This window comes from Notolepis coatsorum (genome assembly GCF_963971535.1).
Source record: "Notolepis coatsorum genome assembly, chromosome: 17".
NCBI classification, from domain to species: Eukaryota; Metazoa; Chordata; class Actinopteri; order Aulopiformes; family Paralepididae; genus Notolepis; species Notolepis coatsorum.
In genome coordinates, this window is record NC_140181.1 from 20,305,088 (window position 1) to 20,322,594 (window position 17,507).

Sequence of the window (17,507 nt, forward strand, 5' to 3'; positions counted from 1 at the left end):
CCTAACCTTACTGTCATGCACTTGTCCTAATATACTAACCTACACTGTAGCACTCAACACTTTGATGAACATTGTTACTCAGCTGATAGAGTGCCCTTCCTGATGACTTGTCGCACAGTAAGTCGCTTTGGATAAAAGCGTCAGCTAAATGACTAAATGTAAATGTAAACAATGAATCTTAACAATCATTGTTAAGATGTGTTTTCTTTTCATTGAAAATGATTGTATTACTGACGGTGTTCTTCCTGCCGCAGGCGACGTGATAGTGAGCGTGAACGACACCATAGTCCTGGGCTACACCCACGCCCAGGTGGTGAAGATCTTCCAGTCCATCCCCATCGGTGGACTGGTGGACCTGGCTCTCTGCCGTGGCTACCCTCTGCCCTTTGACCCCGACGACCCCAACACCAGCCTGGTAACGTCCGTGGCCATCGTGGACAAGGAGCCCATCATCGTCAACGGCGGCCAGGAGGCCTACGGCTCTCCGTCCGGCCACGGCCCCATGAACGGCATGAGGGACCCGCGCTCCCACAGCCCCTCGGCCGACGGCACATCAGACGGCTACATCAGCGACGTGGTCACCATGGCCTCGTCCATCGCCACCCAGCCCGAGCTCATCACCGTCCACATGGAGAAGGGGGACAAGGGCTTCGGGTTCACCATCGCCGACAGCCTGACAGGGGGGGGGCAGAGGGTCAAGCAGATCGTGGACTACCCACGCTGCCGCGGCCTGAGGGAGGGGGACATCCTGGTGGAGGTCAACAAGAGGAACGTCCAGAACATGAGCCACAACCAGGTGGTGGATCTGCTCAGCAAGTGTCCCAGAGGCAGCGAGGTCACCATGCTGGTGCAGAGAGGTAGGTTCTCTAGGGAGGGAGGGAGGGAGGGAGGGAGGGAGGGAGGGGTACGTTCTCTATGCAGAGAGGGGGGGGATGGAGGGATGGACGGACAGGTACGTTCTCTAGGGAGGGAGGGATGGATGGACAGAGAGGTATGTACTGCAGGGATGGATGCATGGACTGTATGCAGGGAGGGATGGATGGACGGAGAGGTATGTACTGTATGCAGGGAGGGATGGATGGATGGATGGATGGATGGATGGACAGAGAGGTATTTATTGTATGCAGGGTAGATGGGTCTGAAAGGTGCAGATGGTGTCACCACAAGCCTCAAAAGAATGAAGAGAAGAAGCCAAGGACAGCAGCTTGAATAGTAGCGACAGAGAGACTAAGTGAGTGAGTAAGAGGAAGAGAGTGGGCGGCAGGGTGAAATGTTACAACTGGATGAAACCAGGAGAGGTGAAGCAAGGATGAGCTGAGAGAGAGAGAGAGAGAGAGAGAGAGAGAGAGAGAGAGAGAGAGAGAGAGAGAGAGAGAGAGTAACCGAGTGAGCGGGGGAGTGGGTCAACAGATGAGTGTGGGCTACAATGGAAGACTACGTGAAGGGGAGAAATAGATGGAAGGAGAGGAGAGGAGAGGAGAGGAGGAGCGTGAGGTCAGGGACTCTCATCTACCATGAATATGGACGCTGCTGCATCGGCCCTCGGAGGCTTTGTCAGTCTCCCTGTCTCCTAGAGCTGCCGCGGTATTGATGTTTTCCTTACCGCACAAATTTGCGAAATATTTCCTACCGCTGCGGTTATTACCGCACACACACACACACACAAAAAAAAGTTTGAATGCATTTTTTTTGTAGTCTACTCTTTATAGCATATAGCCTGCCTCTAGTCTAAATGTCTATCTTTAGAGGATGACTTTGCAGCATGAATATTGTTTGGGATTCGGCAAGCACGCATTCGTTAAAAGTGAAACACGGATTCGAAGTATCCCCTCTGTGTCGCGTGCAGGGTGGTAGCGGCGCGCCCGCCGGTTACCCCCCGACCCTTTCTTCTTCTTATTATTATTATAACGTTACTACTTATGATTACAAAGGCATTCGTTTTGTGGCATTACGTTATATAGTTACACGTTCGTATTTACCGGACCATAGCAAGGCAAGCGTTACTCAATTCATATCTCAGTTCCTTTCTTTGCTCAGAGCGTGCAGAGTTGTACCCATTCTGCGGTCTGTTAATAAAGTTTTCAATCAGACAAGTGTATAGAACGAAGGGCTTTTATTATAACATTTCGTTGCAGTAAAATCATTATGCCTCGTTCCCTGAGGAGCGACGGTACGTCGGTAATCCACTCCGGTCTCCGGTGGGAGCTAACGTGACTGTGAGTTTGAGCTCTGATCAATGGCTGAGATTCAGGAAGTAAAAGCACTGCAAGACGATCCGACGTGTGACGCGTCTCTCTTCTGACCAATCAGTGGTCTGCAATGTTTCACATGACTTTTCTGGTACCCAATAGGGTCGCTTGGAACCTCGATAGAGGAGTAGGGTATATCTGCAGAGCCGCAAGCCCAACGAGAGAAGGGTACTTTATTATTATAAAAAAAAACAGCGGTGACGCGGTATTCAGCCTACTCTTGCGGTGGGCGTGATGTAACAGCGATACCGCGGTAATGCGGTAATCGCGGCAGCTCTACTCTCTCCTATCAACTATCTCTCGACTTCTATCTCTCCCTGTTTGTCTCTCTCTCTGCTCTGCCGCTCTGTCCTTGTTGACGACGTTCTAAATAGGTGTTTTTATGGCGTGGAGGTTGTGTAAAAGTCCATTGTCTGTCTCCCTTCCAGTGTGTGTTGTTTTACCTTGGAGGGAGAGAGAGAATGAAGGGAGAGAGAGAGAGAGAGAGAGAGAGAGAGAGAGAGAGAGAGAGAGAGAGAGAGAGAGAGAGAGAGAGAGAGAGAGAGAGAGAGAGAGAGAGAGAGAGAGAGAGAGAGAGAGAGAGGTGGGGGGACTGGGGTATCCAATAAAGGGGAGAGATGTGGAGAGCAAAGAGATCTGTCATTGATTTTGATTAGAATAATAACTCTGGAGAGGCTGTGTAGTCAGAACTGTGCATGTATGTTAATGGAGTCACACATCATCATTAACGTGGATGTCCAAGCTCTCCCTGCACTTCCAATGCTGCCCAGTTCACTCCATATACCACTGCACTACTGCACCACCACCAGCACTTCTGTTTACACACACACACACACACACACACACACACTCACACACACACACACACACACACACACACACACACACACACACACACACACACACACACACACACACACACACTTCAGATTTTGGCCCTGAACAACTCGGAGATGTGAACGTATTTCTCGTTGGCGATTTCAAACCAAGACAAACTGTTATCGAGGGGAACATTTATTATCCATTACTTATGACATCAGAGGTCTCTTAATTTGCGTCCCGACCTCACTGTGGGATAGATACTACCTTCCACAGTGTCGACTGGTCCAGATCTCTATTAGTGTGGCAGGTTTGGAGACGCAGCCCCACATAAATTATGTCTCTAATGAGATGACCTTGGTGCTGCCACTGGGATTGTGCTGCTGTACTGTGTTAAATGTCAACACCATTGTGTGTGACTGTGTGTGTGTGTGTGTGTGTGTGTGTGTGTGTGTGTGTGTGTGTGTGTGTGTGTGTGTGTGTGTGTGTGTGTGTGTGTGTGTGTGTATGATACGTGTGCGGACCACTTTAGAATCGATCTATTAGTATTAGTATTGGTGTCTATCTGTTAGTATCTATCTATTGTTATTATCTATCTATTAGTATTAGTGTCTATCTGTTAGTATCTATCTATTAGTATTAGAGATGTCCGATATTATCAGCCTACCAATATTATCGGCCGATATTGGCATTAAAATGTAATATCGGAAATTATCGGTATCGGTTTTATCATTATAAAAAAATATGTATATATTTTATTTAACCTTTATTTACCCAGGCAAGCAAGTAAGAACAAATTCTTATATACAAAAGCAGCCTGACCAAAAAGCAAAAGCCTTTTGAGGGAAGGGGGGGGGGGGGGGGGGGGGGTTGCAACAAAAACAAGGTTATGTGTACATGCATACAAGTAAATCAAATACAAAATTACAGTAGCAATAGTACACAAGGAAAATTACAATAAATAAGGGAGAGAGAAGGAAAGAGAGCGAGGGGAAAAGGGAAAGGGAGTGAGAACCAGAGGGAGAGAGATAAGAAAAGGGGAGATGCACAGATAATGTTTACATTTAGAATGCCTTATTGAATGCATTCAGTGAAATTAACACATCACATCAATGCATACTCTTATTGTCAAAAGTATGCATCATGTTGTGTTAATTCCACGACAAGAGATATGCAATCTTAGTTACCTGAAATTATTTCGTTTTGGGGTGGGGTATCGGAAATTAAGAGTTGGACAATATCGGTATATCGGTATAAAAGCCAATACCGAACATCCCTAATTAGTATATGACTATATCCCACACAGCTAACTATAATGTAAGATGCTTTACAGGCTGCTGTGGGCTACACACACCTGGCTGCTACCTCCCCCTCCAGCTCAACACACACACACACACACACACACACACACACACACACACACACACACACACACACACACACACACACACACACACACACACACACACACACACACGCATATGGCTGCCCTTGTCTCTGAAATGCAATCCAAAATGTAAAAGTAAAACTGACATAGATGAAAGTCAACTCACCATGTTAGGAATCTCCCGTTGTGCATAAGGACATAACTTTAGTTGTTGTAACTAGGGGTCCACCGATTATCAGTATGGCAGATAATCGGCATCGATATTGGTAAAAGAAAATTATCTCTGAGTGAATGAGGGGTGTGGAAAAGTCAGAAGCTCTGTGAAGCAACATGGATTACTTTACTTTCACTTGATTGACATAACATCTCAAAGATGTTTTTTCACCAAAAAAAGAGTGCAAAACTCAGTCTGTAGTTGGTCAGAAGAGCAAGTTCACAACTCACTGTAACGCTGCGTTAGTTTCTCTGTCTCTCTTAACTCTCCCCCTCGCTCACACGCACACACATCCTAAATACAGCTGTCTGTAGATTTACCATTATGTAAGGGATAATGTATAGCTACGAGGTCATTGTCGCAAAATAATTGACCGACACGGCGTTCTGGAACACCGAGGCGCAGCCGTGGTGTTCTAAACGCAGTGAAGGTCAATTATTTTGCGACAATGACAGAGTATAGCTATACATTATCCCGCTTATTACAGGTCTAACTTACTAACAATATACGTAATTCATTTTACACCATCGACAAGACGAGCTGTGCATAATGGTAAAGCTTAGCTTTCGTGACTGCGATCAAAATGCTTGATTTTGATTGGTCAATAGCGCTCTGTTGCCCCTAACAGCGGTCATTATTGCGCGTTGCCCGTAGCAGCGGTGAATTATCGAGAAATAATTTACCGCTGCTATGGGCAACGGAGCGCTATTGACCAATCACAATCAAGCATTTTGGCGAATGTTAAAACGCCATGTAATAATGAACAATAACCTACACATATATTTCACAACGTACTGACGCACAATAACGAACTGGCGACTAACGTTAGCAGCAGAACTAAACTCTCTCTGACTGCCAGGCCGAAATACATCTACTTTTGAGTGTTACCCTAACAGGGCCTAACTCAACATGTGGTCCATTCAAACAGCGGACAGGATTCCCCCCCCGCTGCGATGGCTTTCAAATGTAGACGGGCTAAAAACACAATTGCCCTCATTTCAGTGCTTCGCCCCTCTTTCAAACCCGTCTCCCGCTGAGCTCCATTGTCACGTCTCCCGTTAATGTTTTGTAACGTATTTAAGAGCGGTTTGCATCGGTAACGTCTGCACCAGTCACCCATGGACTTGCGTGTGAGTTGTGCGCTGTGTTGCACATTCCTGTTCAATACGAGGACCGATAAATGGCAAAAGAGTCTGCAGGGAATATTTATCATCTGTTCATTTAACAGTAGGGATGCTCGATATTGGCTTTTTTACCGATACCGATATTCCGATATTGTCCAACTCTTAATTTCCGATACCGATATCAACCGATACCGATATATGCAGGGTTTCCCCCCCCAAAAAACTGAATAATTTCAGGTAACTAATCATTTCACTGGATATATATATAACAAATATTGTTATTGTTTTTCTTTTTTTTTTAAACCGATACCGATATTTTCCGATATCACATTTTACTGCCGATATCGGCCGATAATATCGGTCGGCCGATAATATCGGACATCCCTATTTAACAGTGATCACAGAAATCTGATCAGAAGAATGTGTTCTTCATGTTCTAGTGTAGTTCACTTATTGAGACACTGGAACGCCTGATGAACCATTTGTATGTCCCATTGTGGCCTCAGGAATAGATGAACTAATGAACATCTTCCTTCAGTCCAAAGAGCCTCATGCATAGGGTTGGGCACCGAGAACCGGTTCTAATAGCAACCGGTTCCTAACTTCCGGTTCTGGAACCGGAAGTAACATGTTTGCATTTCGATTCTTAAAAAAAATAAATAAATAAAAATATTATTATTATATATTTTTTTACTTTGTTAATTAATACCCTAGTTACAGTACAGCAACCAAATTAAAAAAATTCAAAAAAAAAAAAAAAATCTCCTGCGAAATAAGCTGTGACCTGTTTTGACCTGCACCTCAAAGAATCGGAATCGAGAATCGCGTAGAACAGGAATCGAAATGGAGAATCTGAATTGGAACCGGAATCGTTCAAATCCAAACGATGCCCAACCCTACTCATGCACTTCTTTTGGTCAAATATTCCATATTTAAGTATTCTATTACACATGTTCCTTTAAAGGCAGGTTTGTGTTAGGGTTTGTGTTACTGTGTATTTTGGTGCATGAGGCTTCTGAATGGGCAGTGAGGGGGGTTTAACCCTTGCACTACCACACTACCAAAGGGTTAACCATTTCACTGTGACAATACAGAAGGTTAACCCTTTCACTGCCACATGACAGCAGGTTAACCCTTTCACTGCCACACTACAGCCGGTTAACCCTTTCACTACCACACTATCACTGTTTGACTAGGAAGCTACCTGACTAGTTAACTCTTTCACTGTTTGACTAGGAAGCTACCTGACAAGTTAACTCTTTCACAGTTTGAATCTACCTGACTAGTTAACTCTACCTGACTAGTTAAGCTATGATGCTTAAGCTATGATGCTATCTGACAAGTTGTTTACTATGGCAGCATTGGCAGGGCTGTGACTCTCTTCTTAGTATCTTCTAGACTTACATTTGGCTCACAGGGCTTAAAAAATTATTTTGCTTTGATTTATGACAAAAGATGTATTTTGTTTTACTTTACTTAATCACAAATTAATCACAAATTAATCACAAATTTACTTTACAAATTAAATAAAACAAAACTCCTTCTACCGAAACTGCATAGTGTGCACTGGAACTATAAGGGAGCCTGATAGAATGTCCCTGCCGAGATTCCAATGGCACTGTCTGCATTATCACATATATACAGGCGTGCATTAGACATTTTTTGTCATGATACTACAATTCAGCAGTTTGTCCTTATCTCCCCCGGAGGCTGAGTTTCTATGTGAAAGTAGTTTGCTTGTGGGGTATCGGCTCAGATGGACACACAGCAACTTTAGATTTGCTGGCTTTGCAGTAAAAACTCTAAATGATCATGTTTTATCACAACATGCTGGAATGCGATAATGAATTTTTGCCCAGACCTCAATCCATTGTGCAATAGGCAGAACAATGTATCTGAAATTGAACGGAATCCTTTATGTTTTAGCTTCAGGTACAGCCTCAACAGATGGCTGTCCCAGTTTTCTACATTGTGCTCATTGTATTGCCACCCAGAGGAGAGACACAGAGGCTGCAGTGGTGATGGAGGAAGGATCTACAGGTGTATACAGGCTTATGAGGACCAGGCATGCGTTGCTCATGGGACGGGGTTGCACACCGTGCAACCAGTCTGTGAGCAGAAGCACGCACATGCACATGCACATGCACGGATGTGCACGCGTGGCACACAGGAATGCGCTGCACTCGACTGATGCCCCAACTCGCTAAGTACTACTTTGCATAACAGTAGCACCGGTCGTCAGGTGTGTTCAAATATACGTTCTCAGATACATTCACACAACACTTGTGAATGAAATGTGTTACATTCCATTCGTAGAGGCAATTAGGCACTGTCTTTAGTTTGTGTATGCGAGGGAACATTTATGCGCATGCGCGGGAGCTCGCGTGCACGTGGGCGTCATTCAAACATAGTGCAACCAGTCGTCCCATGAGCAACGCATGCCTGATGAGGACAACATCTAATACAATACACACAGTATGGAAAAACAAAGCAATGATCTGTACATTTGTTTCAGTTTGTGCCATAAGAAACTGAAACTGGGGTTCAGTTTTCATTTAAATTCTTGTCGTCCTCAATAGGACCATACAGCAGGACTAGGGATGCCCCCGATCGATCGGCTAGCGATCGGTATCGGCCGATATTCAGTATAAATATGAGATCGGTGAATTCCGATAATGCTTTATTTTCGCCGATCGTGAAAACCGATCGATGACACTCGCAAAAAAAAACATGATCCAATTCTCAGCGGAGTTCTCACTCACTGTCTCTCTCGCTCACGGCTGCTGCTGCTGCACGCCTCCCCCCTCCCCCCCTCCCCCTCACAGACCCATGTCAACAAATGCTCCGGCAGAGTCGAGTGCACCTCGAGTGATACTAGCTAACGTTACTGTTTAAACAAAATGACACAGTCAACTATTCACTTTAGTTTAATACATGAGGCATTGTCTAACATTATCTAGCTGGCTAGCAGTAGCTACAGATAGCTCCTGATATCAATGTCTTATAACATCATTCGTTTTTTGCAGCTGTTGGCTAATTAGCTATCGTGCTTCATAGCTCTAACTGAACACTGAGAACATCTTATAAGTTTCAGTTCATAGGAAAATACTTTGACTATAATGGTCAGAAGTAAATTAACTTAGATACTGTTATGCTCAACACCCAGTACTATTCACTTTATTTCTGAGATTAGATTAGATAATTTAGACAGGACTTTGAGAATGCCTGTGTTAGACCTACAGTATAATACTGCCAGCTGCTATAAGAAAACCAAAAACGATCGGTATCGGCGGCAGTCTATCGGCCGATATGACTCATAGACGATCGGTATCGGTGGCAAAAAAACGTGATCGGGGCATCCCTAAGCAGGACCATATAGTAGGGCTCATCGCACTAAAGGAGGCCAGCCATAACCCTCCTCCATCTTGACTTCCTTTCCATTTGTTGCCATGACAACGATCCATAGCACTTCAGTAGGGTCTGTCCCTAGAGAGGGAGGCCAGGAAAGAGACAGAAAGGGAGGGAGGGAGAGAGAGAGAGAGAGAATAAAATGTAGGGTAAATGAAGAGAGAAGAGCAGAGTGTATATCAGATGAGAGAGAAAGAAGAGAGAGAATACAATGTGGAGTAAATGAAGAGGGAAGAGCAGAGTGTATATCAGACGAGAGAGAAAGAGAGAGAGGGGGAGAGAGAGAAAAGCAACACAGTGTAGGTTAGATGAGATGATCAGTGGATGTGATGGTGTATTAGAACAAAGAACAGAACAGGAACAGTGTAAAGTTTATCTGAACAAAAGAGCTAATTTATTTTTCATACTGTGTAGATCCTTTAGCAATGTGATTTCAGCAGACTGTGAGGAAAGGCCATTCATTCCAAGTGTGTGTGTGTGTGTGTGTGTGGTGTGTGTGTGTGTGTGTGTGTGTGTGTGTGTGTGTGTGTGTGTGTGTGTGGGTGTGGGTGTGGGTGTGTGTGTGTGTGGGTGCGTGTGTGTGTGTGTGTGTGTGTGGGCGGGTGCAGCATCACCAAGGCCACGCCGCTTCAACAGAGTATTGAATCCGTGAGCCATGAGCTCGGTAGCAGATTGATTCACCAATTAATTCACAGCTTCTTGTTCCAGTACAGAAGAAAAACCTGGCCTGCACACATATTGCACATAGTGTGCTGAACATTATGACACTAAATGGAAATGCTTCCCCGACCTGTAGATCCAGCGGGAGACGAGCTTGTTTGAGACGTGCCCAGCGACCTCACAGTGGAGGCAGGAACTTTTCCACTTTCCCTCCACCGCTGCACAGCATGTCATCGTCCCTCAATAGAGCCTCTTAGGCCCCGTTTAGACGGAAACGCTAGCAGGTGAATCCGCAAAAATATTTTTACGGATGTGCCTTTCGTTTATACGGAAACGGCGTTTTTACGGGGTGAAACCGCAAAAAAGTGAGACTACCTTCCAGGGTGGAATTCCTAGAAACGCAAAAGCTTTGCGCTCTCGTCTAAACTGTTAAAACGTATACATCTGATAAAACGATGACGAAATGGTTGTCACGGCTCTGGTCGCGAGTACTGCTTACGGCACAGGTAGCAGGTATGCGCCAGTAGCCGAGACGTAAACAAAGCAAGTATGTCTGAACGGAGATCACCTGAAGGCTACATTGGCAGTACTTTTAACCCTTTCACTGCCACACAACAGAAGGTTAACCCTTTACTATCACACAACCGGCTGCCGCTGTCGTGTGGCAGTGAAAGGGTTAAATACACAAGAATCTGTCCCGCGGCGTGAGTGGATGGACCCACTGTCTGTAAGTGACTCTGCTTTGGTGCAATCACATTCCCCATCCACAGTCTGCGAATCAGAGGCAGAGTAGGGCGGGTCTTCACAGCACGTCATGTGACATATGCGCCAATCGTGTGACAGTGGGGCTCCGTCGTCTCGAGTCGTTACAGCGTCGTCTGCACGCAGAATTCCATCCCAAAACGCTCGTCTAAACGTAAAATTTAAAGTGAAACCGCAAGATGACTTTTGCGGTTTCTGTTCACAAAACGCTCGTCTAAACGGGGCCTTAGACACCTTCCACCCCCACATGTTCCCACATTTAACCACGTGGCGCAGAGTAGGGCTGAACGATTAATCGATTTTAAATCGAAATCGCGATTTGAAATGATGCCATTATCAAATCGCAAACAAATTTATATTGCAATTTCTTTTTATTTATTTAATTTTTAATTTTTATTTAACCAGGAAGTCCCATTGAGATACAAGATCGGTTTGGGAGCGGGAGGTAAGGGGTTTTAGATTGTGTGTTGTGAAGTTTAGACTCATCCACACAAACGTACACACCACCACTCATCCTCACAAACGTACACACCACCACTCATCCACACAAACATACACACCACCACTCATCCACACAAACGTACACACCACCACTCATCCACACAAACATACACACCACCACTCATCCTCACAAACGTACACACCACCACTCATCCACACACAAACGTACACACCACCACTCATCCTCACAAACGTACACACCACCACTCATCCTCACAAACGTACACACCACCACTCATCCACACACAAACGTACACACCACCACTCATCCTCACAAACGTACACACCACCACTCATCCTCACAAACGTACACACCACCACTCATCCTCACAAACGTACACACCACCACTCATCCACACAAACATACACACCACCACTCATCCTCACAAACGTACACACCACCACTCATCCACACACAAACGTACACACCACCACTCATCCTCACAAACGTACACACCACCACTCATCCTCACAAACGTACACACCACCACTCATCCACACAAACGTACACACCACCACTCATCCACACACAAACGTACACACCACCACTCATCCACACACAAACGTACACACCACCACTCATCCTCACAAACGTACACACCACCACTCATCCTCACAAACGTACACACCACCACTCATCCTCACAAACGTACACACCACCACTCATCCTCACAAACGTACACACCACCACTCATCCTCACAAACGTACACACCACCACTCATCCTCACAAACATACACACCACCACTCATCCTCACAAACATACACACCACCACTCATCCACAATTGGGATGTTTACGTGACAGATGGCGCTGACATCTTTTCAAGGCCAGGCGAGATGTAGGCCCACCCCTTTCCCCACCCCCACGCCCCGCCCCAACACCCCGCCCCCCGCCACACTATCCAATATCACTCACGCACACACAAGCGCACACACATAAATAATGCAAGCCTATTAAATGCAGACACTAATTGCCACATGCTTCGATTGGCACACGTTATTATGAACATTCGGTCTCTCACACACACTGTGTAAATGCTTGTATCTGCACACACACTCTCTTGTGTGCTGCTCGATAATCTCACCATTAACCCTTTCACTCGCACACACTACCAAATGGTTAACCCTTTCACCGCGACAATACAGACGGTTAACCTTCTGTAGTGTGGTTGTGAAAGGGTTGGCGCTGCTCTACGAAGGTTAACGGCGCTGACGCTGAGAAAAGGGACTTTAAAGTGTTTTGACTGTCCAGCCAAACAACGTGTTATAGGTAGAAAAGTGTCAATGCACAGATGTATTTGTTATGCCTGAAAACCATGACCAACCATGGTGGTAAACAGTTACCGTATATATGTAGGTTATGCAAAGGAAAAGTGCAGTAACTACAGCAGCTGCTGTAATGAATTTCCAGTAACTGTTTTGATTAATCTAACAACATTCCATTTGTATGTAATTGTTTTATTTATAGTTGTCTCCATTTAGATTTGTCTCCATTAAAGTTGAACTAGATCAGTAAGGCCCGGGACACACTGCTTACCTGAGTGTCTGTCTGCGCACCGAAACCTATTGCTTTTCATTTCGGCACCCTTGTTAACAGGTTAGAGCAGCTACACAGGTTAGAGCAGCTACACAGTGACCATGTTAACAGGTTAGAGCAGCTACACAGGTTAGAGCAGCTACACAGTGACCATGTTAACAGGTTAGAGCAGCTACACAGGTTAGAGCAGCTACACAGTGACCATGTTAACAGGTTAGAGCAGCTACACAGTGACCTTGTTAACAGGTTAGAGCAGCTACACAGTGACCATGTTAACAGGTTAGAGCAGCTACACAGTGACCATGTTAACAGGTTAGAGCAGCTACACAGTGACCATGTTAACAGGTTAGAGCAGCTACACAGTGACCATGTTAACAGGTCAGAGCAGCTACACAGTGACCATGTTAACAGGTTAGAGCAGCTACACAGTGACCATGTTAACAGGTTAGAGCAGCTACACAGTGACCATGTTAACAGGTTAGAGCAGCTACACAGTGACCATGTTAACAGGTTAGAGCAGCTACACAGTGACCATGTTAACAGGTTAGAGCAGCTACACAGTGACCTTGTTAACAGGTTAGAGCAGCTACACAGTGACCATGTTAACAGGTTAGAGCAGCTACACAGTGACCATGTTAACAGGTTAGAGCAGCTACACAGTGACCATGTTAACAGGTCAGAGCAGCCACACAGCCCATGTGAGCAGAGCGACTCTGCGTGGTGGGAGCAGCACTCGGCAAAGGAGACATCGAAAATTCTCTGTCTGTGTATAGAGACCATCACATTATGAATGTGCATTATAATATTTAGACTATATATATAGGGTTTTGCTTGCCTTGTTTTTTTTTTGGGCTTTTGTAGTTATTGCAATTTATACACCCCAATGCTTCCCTAGAACATAACAAGATTTAACCAGGCCATTTTCTCGAGAGAAAAAAAGCTGATATCCAAAGGTTGAATTTTGACCAAATTGTAGTTACTGCGGTTAGCCTTTGTAGAGCAGAACAGTTCTCTCCCTGCAGCAGGGGTGCTTCCCAGTTCAAGATTCAAGATTCAAGAGATTTATTAGACACACACACAAGACATATAGTGAAATGAAGGCCATGCCCGCCTTGATTGTGCAAAAATACAAATAATAATAGAATAAAATAGAATGGATAATAAAATAGACATGATAAAAAGTATTAAGATAAAATACAATACAATACAATGCTAAGCTTCCTAATTAAAAGGTAATGAGTCCTATATACACTACTATACAATATACTATACAATATACAGTTATACTATATATAACTATCCAATACTTGCTATACTGACTATACTATACAAAAAACTGTAATTTTTTTCTTTAAAGTTACCTTTTCTTTTGTGTTTACTTTAAAGTGACCTGTAGTGAGTTTGTGTGTGTGTGTGTGTGTGTGTGTGTGTGTGTGTGTGTGTGTGTGTGTGTGTGTGTGTGTGTGTGTGTGTGTGTGTGTGTGTGTGTGTGTGTGTGTGTGTGTGTGTGTGTGTGTGTGTTCATGTGTGTGTGTGTGTGTGTGTGTGTGTGTGTGTGTGTGTGTTCATGTGTGTGTGTGCTTGTGTGTGGAGAGATTAGTGTTCTGATGGCCTGGGGGAAGAAGCTGAGCCTGAGTCTCTCTGTTCTTGCTGCATGTATGCAGAGGCATAGTTCTCTCCCTGCAGCAGGGGTGCTTCACGGCTGTCCTGAGAGGACCCTGTGTGTGTGTGTGTGTGTGTGTGTGTGCGTGCGTGTGTGTGTGCGTGTGCAGCAGGGCTGCTTCACGGCCGTCCTAAGAGGACCCTGTCACAGTACCGTGACGCTGAGAGCCGTTCTAAATCATAGAACAACCAACCGCCCGCTCGCTCTCCCACTTCCGCCTTGTTCACTTCTCCTCTCGTTTGAATGATAACAGCCCCTGGTGCTTAGTCATTCTGCCGGAGCCGTCCGCTCAGTATTCATAAAACTGGGCCCTTTGAGCCTGTGTTTGCGTCCACTCCTTAGTGATCAATCCGGAGCCTTTTAAATGACGCAATGGGGAAAACTGATTCATTGTTCCGTTTCAGAGTATTGAGCAGAGCCTTGTTATCATTCGGCAACTAAAGGAACCATGAGCCCAATGCATAATGCAGATCTGATCTGGTGTGTATGTGTGCATGCATGTTATTGTGTGTATGTGTGCGTGTGTGTGTGTGTGTGTGTGTGCAGGAACGTGTGATTTCCCTCTTGCTCTCTGTGTGCATCAGTGGGTAGGTAATGGGTGCATTAGGTGAGATTTGATCCATTGTGGCAGTAGGAGTAAAACACATATACATCAATATCACAGCGCCGGGATTACTTTGGCCAATTTAAACACTGAGCTGTCCGTAAACATGCACGCTACGAAAAGAACCAGCTGCTTTACCGGCAGAGGTGACAGAGTGGAGTTCCTAGAGGTTACATTCGTTTAAAGGTGGAAACTTCAGTACCTAAAAAAAAAAAAAAAAAAACGCTCCCATTTGTAAACAATTATGGTCATTCTTCAGTTCCATTAGTGAGAACCTGTATTGTAGCGAACTGGGATGTAGATTTGACCCCATTGCTGCTGCTCTCAAAGTGTCTCTGAGGTTGTTCCAAAGTGAAAGGTTTTCCGGCCTGAACTGGAACTGTCTGTGTCACCCTCATTATAAACAGTTTCACCCGCTCTTTATAACGAGGAGCAGTCACTGACATCTGAACTTCTGACGGGCCGTCTTTTCCATGTCACACACACACACACACACACACACACACACACACACACACAGACACACACACACACACACACACACACACACATTCTCCTGCACGCATGCAGCACGCATGCAGCAGAGAGGTTCCCCTCGCTCTAGTTATTACAGGCAAATCCCACGATCTGAGAGAGTGAGAGAGATGGAGGGGAAAAATAGCAAACGGGTAAATTATGAATCATGTAGAGAGAGAGAGAGAGAGAGAGAGAGAGAGAGAGACGAGAGAGAGAGAAGAGAGAGAGAGAGCGAGAGAGAGAGAGAGAGGAGAGAGAGAGAGAGAGAGAGAGAGAGAGAGAGAGAGAGAGAGAAGAGAGAGAGAGAGAGAGAGAGAGAGAGAGAGAGAGAGAGAGAGAGAGAGGCTTTGCAGCAACAGAAAGTTTTAACATTTAATGATTTTTTCGCCAATGCAGCAAGGATGACTAGAGAGAGATGAAGATGGGCGCTTTCTCCTGCCTCGTCCATGTGTTCTTCTAACATCGCTTGAATGTCCCGTTGACGTTCTGCGACGGTTTCCCTCCTTGTGCACGTTGGAGTGCGGGGTGATCACAAGAGGAGCATGGTAGCCCTGAAGACTGTCATAATACTCCAGCTATTGAAACTTTAATTCAGTTGTGGATTTGAGAGTTAATTGGTGTCATCTAGAGCAGAGTAGAGGGATCTGAGGCAGGAATCGCACACTGCTGCCGTTTAACGGAGATACGGCGCTCTGCTGCTTTCTTGCTTCCTGTTTAACGGGCGTTGACTACTGCCAGCCTTACGGAGAACTACATGATTAACCTAGGCAACGGTGACTCTTTGTGACAATCCTGTTCTATGTCGGTTATGCACTCGCGTCTGTCTCTGTTTGGCCCTTGCCACTGCTGCAGTATAAGTGACTGTTTCAAATGGAAAAGAAAGGGAACAGAGGAAAACGATACACTGTATCTTTCTGACAGCGAAAGGGTTCAATGCCACTCGTCCGAATAGGTTTGGTTTGTGTTTGACAAACTATACGAGAGGGAACTGGTCGTGAAGGGTCTGATTTAAAGCTGTTTACTGGAATGATTCCTTATCTTCCACTTCTTCAGATTCTCTCCCCTGACAATTGGCTCCCAGTGTTAAACATCCCCTTGTTATGGAAAATGTTAAAGGACAAAAGATGAGCCGTTTGTATAAATCATTCTGAGTCGTTATTAAACATAGAAAACATAGTTTATTTCATCTGTGGCCACAAATGAACAGTTCAGTTTACAATCAGAGACCTCATGTTCGCATATAAGAGTCTGAGTCCTGCACATTTTAAACTGTTCTTAAGTAATAGCACAACCTTGCTTTGGCTGGCTGGGAAGATAACCTTGGTACTTTCGGACCTTTTAAAGAGACACACATTATACTAGCTGGCCATATTGAACCAGTCAAGCTGTACAAAAATAAAATTATATCTCAACACAGATCTATAATGACATGATAATATTTTCTACGACACCCTCCAGGTGTATTTTAAAACCTCAAGAAATGTCCTTTATCGAATAACAATTTGTATAATTATGTATTTTATTCCACCCAATTGTTCATTAAACGACTGAGAATGGCGTAGCTGCATCTCTACACCTTTACCCCCATTGAGATGCACGGTTCTGTGGATATGCTAATTGGCAACAAGCACCCATTGTTATTTACCAGGAATTCCAAGTCAGCAGCTTCTATTCTTTCAACCCACTCACTTTCAGTACCTACTCAGCACTCTGTGTAGCTGGAGCTAAAGGTGTCAAAGTTGCCACATATTGGCCTATGATAGGTTTGACCTATTAGTGACATCACACATGCAACTCAGATTTCAGGGAAGCATAGGAGACGCTCTCTCTCTCTCTGTCCAGGGGGAAGAATGTGAAAAAGGCACTCTGTACAGACGAGTTCTGTACAAATACAAATAAATCTCTATAGTCAATGTCCTGTAGCCATAAAAAAAAAAAAAACATGTTTTTGAGTGGAGTTCATATTTAATTAGGAGGTGTTAGATTGATCTCCTGGGTGATTCTGTGAGCTGGTGTGTGTGTGTATGCGCATGCATTCTAAAGTGTATGCATGCGTGTGTGTG

General features: G+C 44.8%; 1 protein-coding gene across 1 annotated transcript in view; it reads left to right on the forward strand.

The window, feature by feature from the left end:
- Nucleotides 1-17,507, forward strand: part of LOC311244306 (membrane-associated guanylate kinase, WW and PDZ domain-containing protein 1-like) — a gene marked incomplete at its 5' end in the record, with an annotated part of 219,745 nt that overhangs the window by 173,388 nt on the left and 28,850 nt on the right. The window contains 1 exon segment of the mRNA XM_084333755.1: nucleotides 255-904. Coding sequence (XP_084189881.1) covers nucleotides 255-904 — 650 coding nt within the window.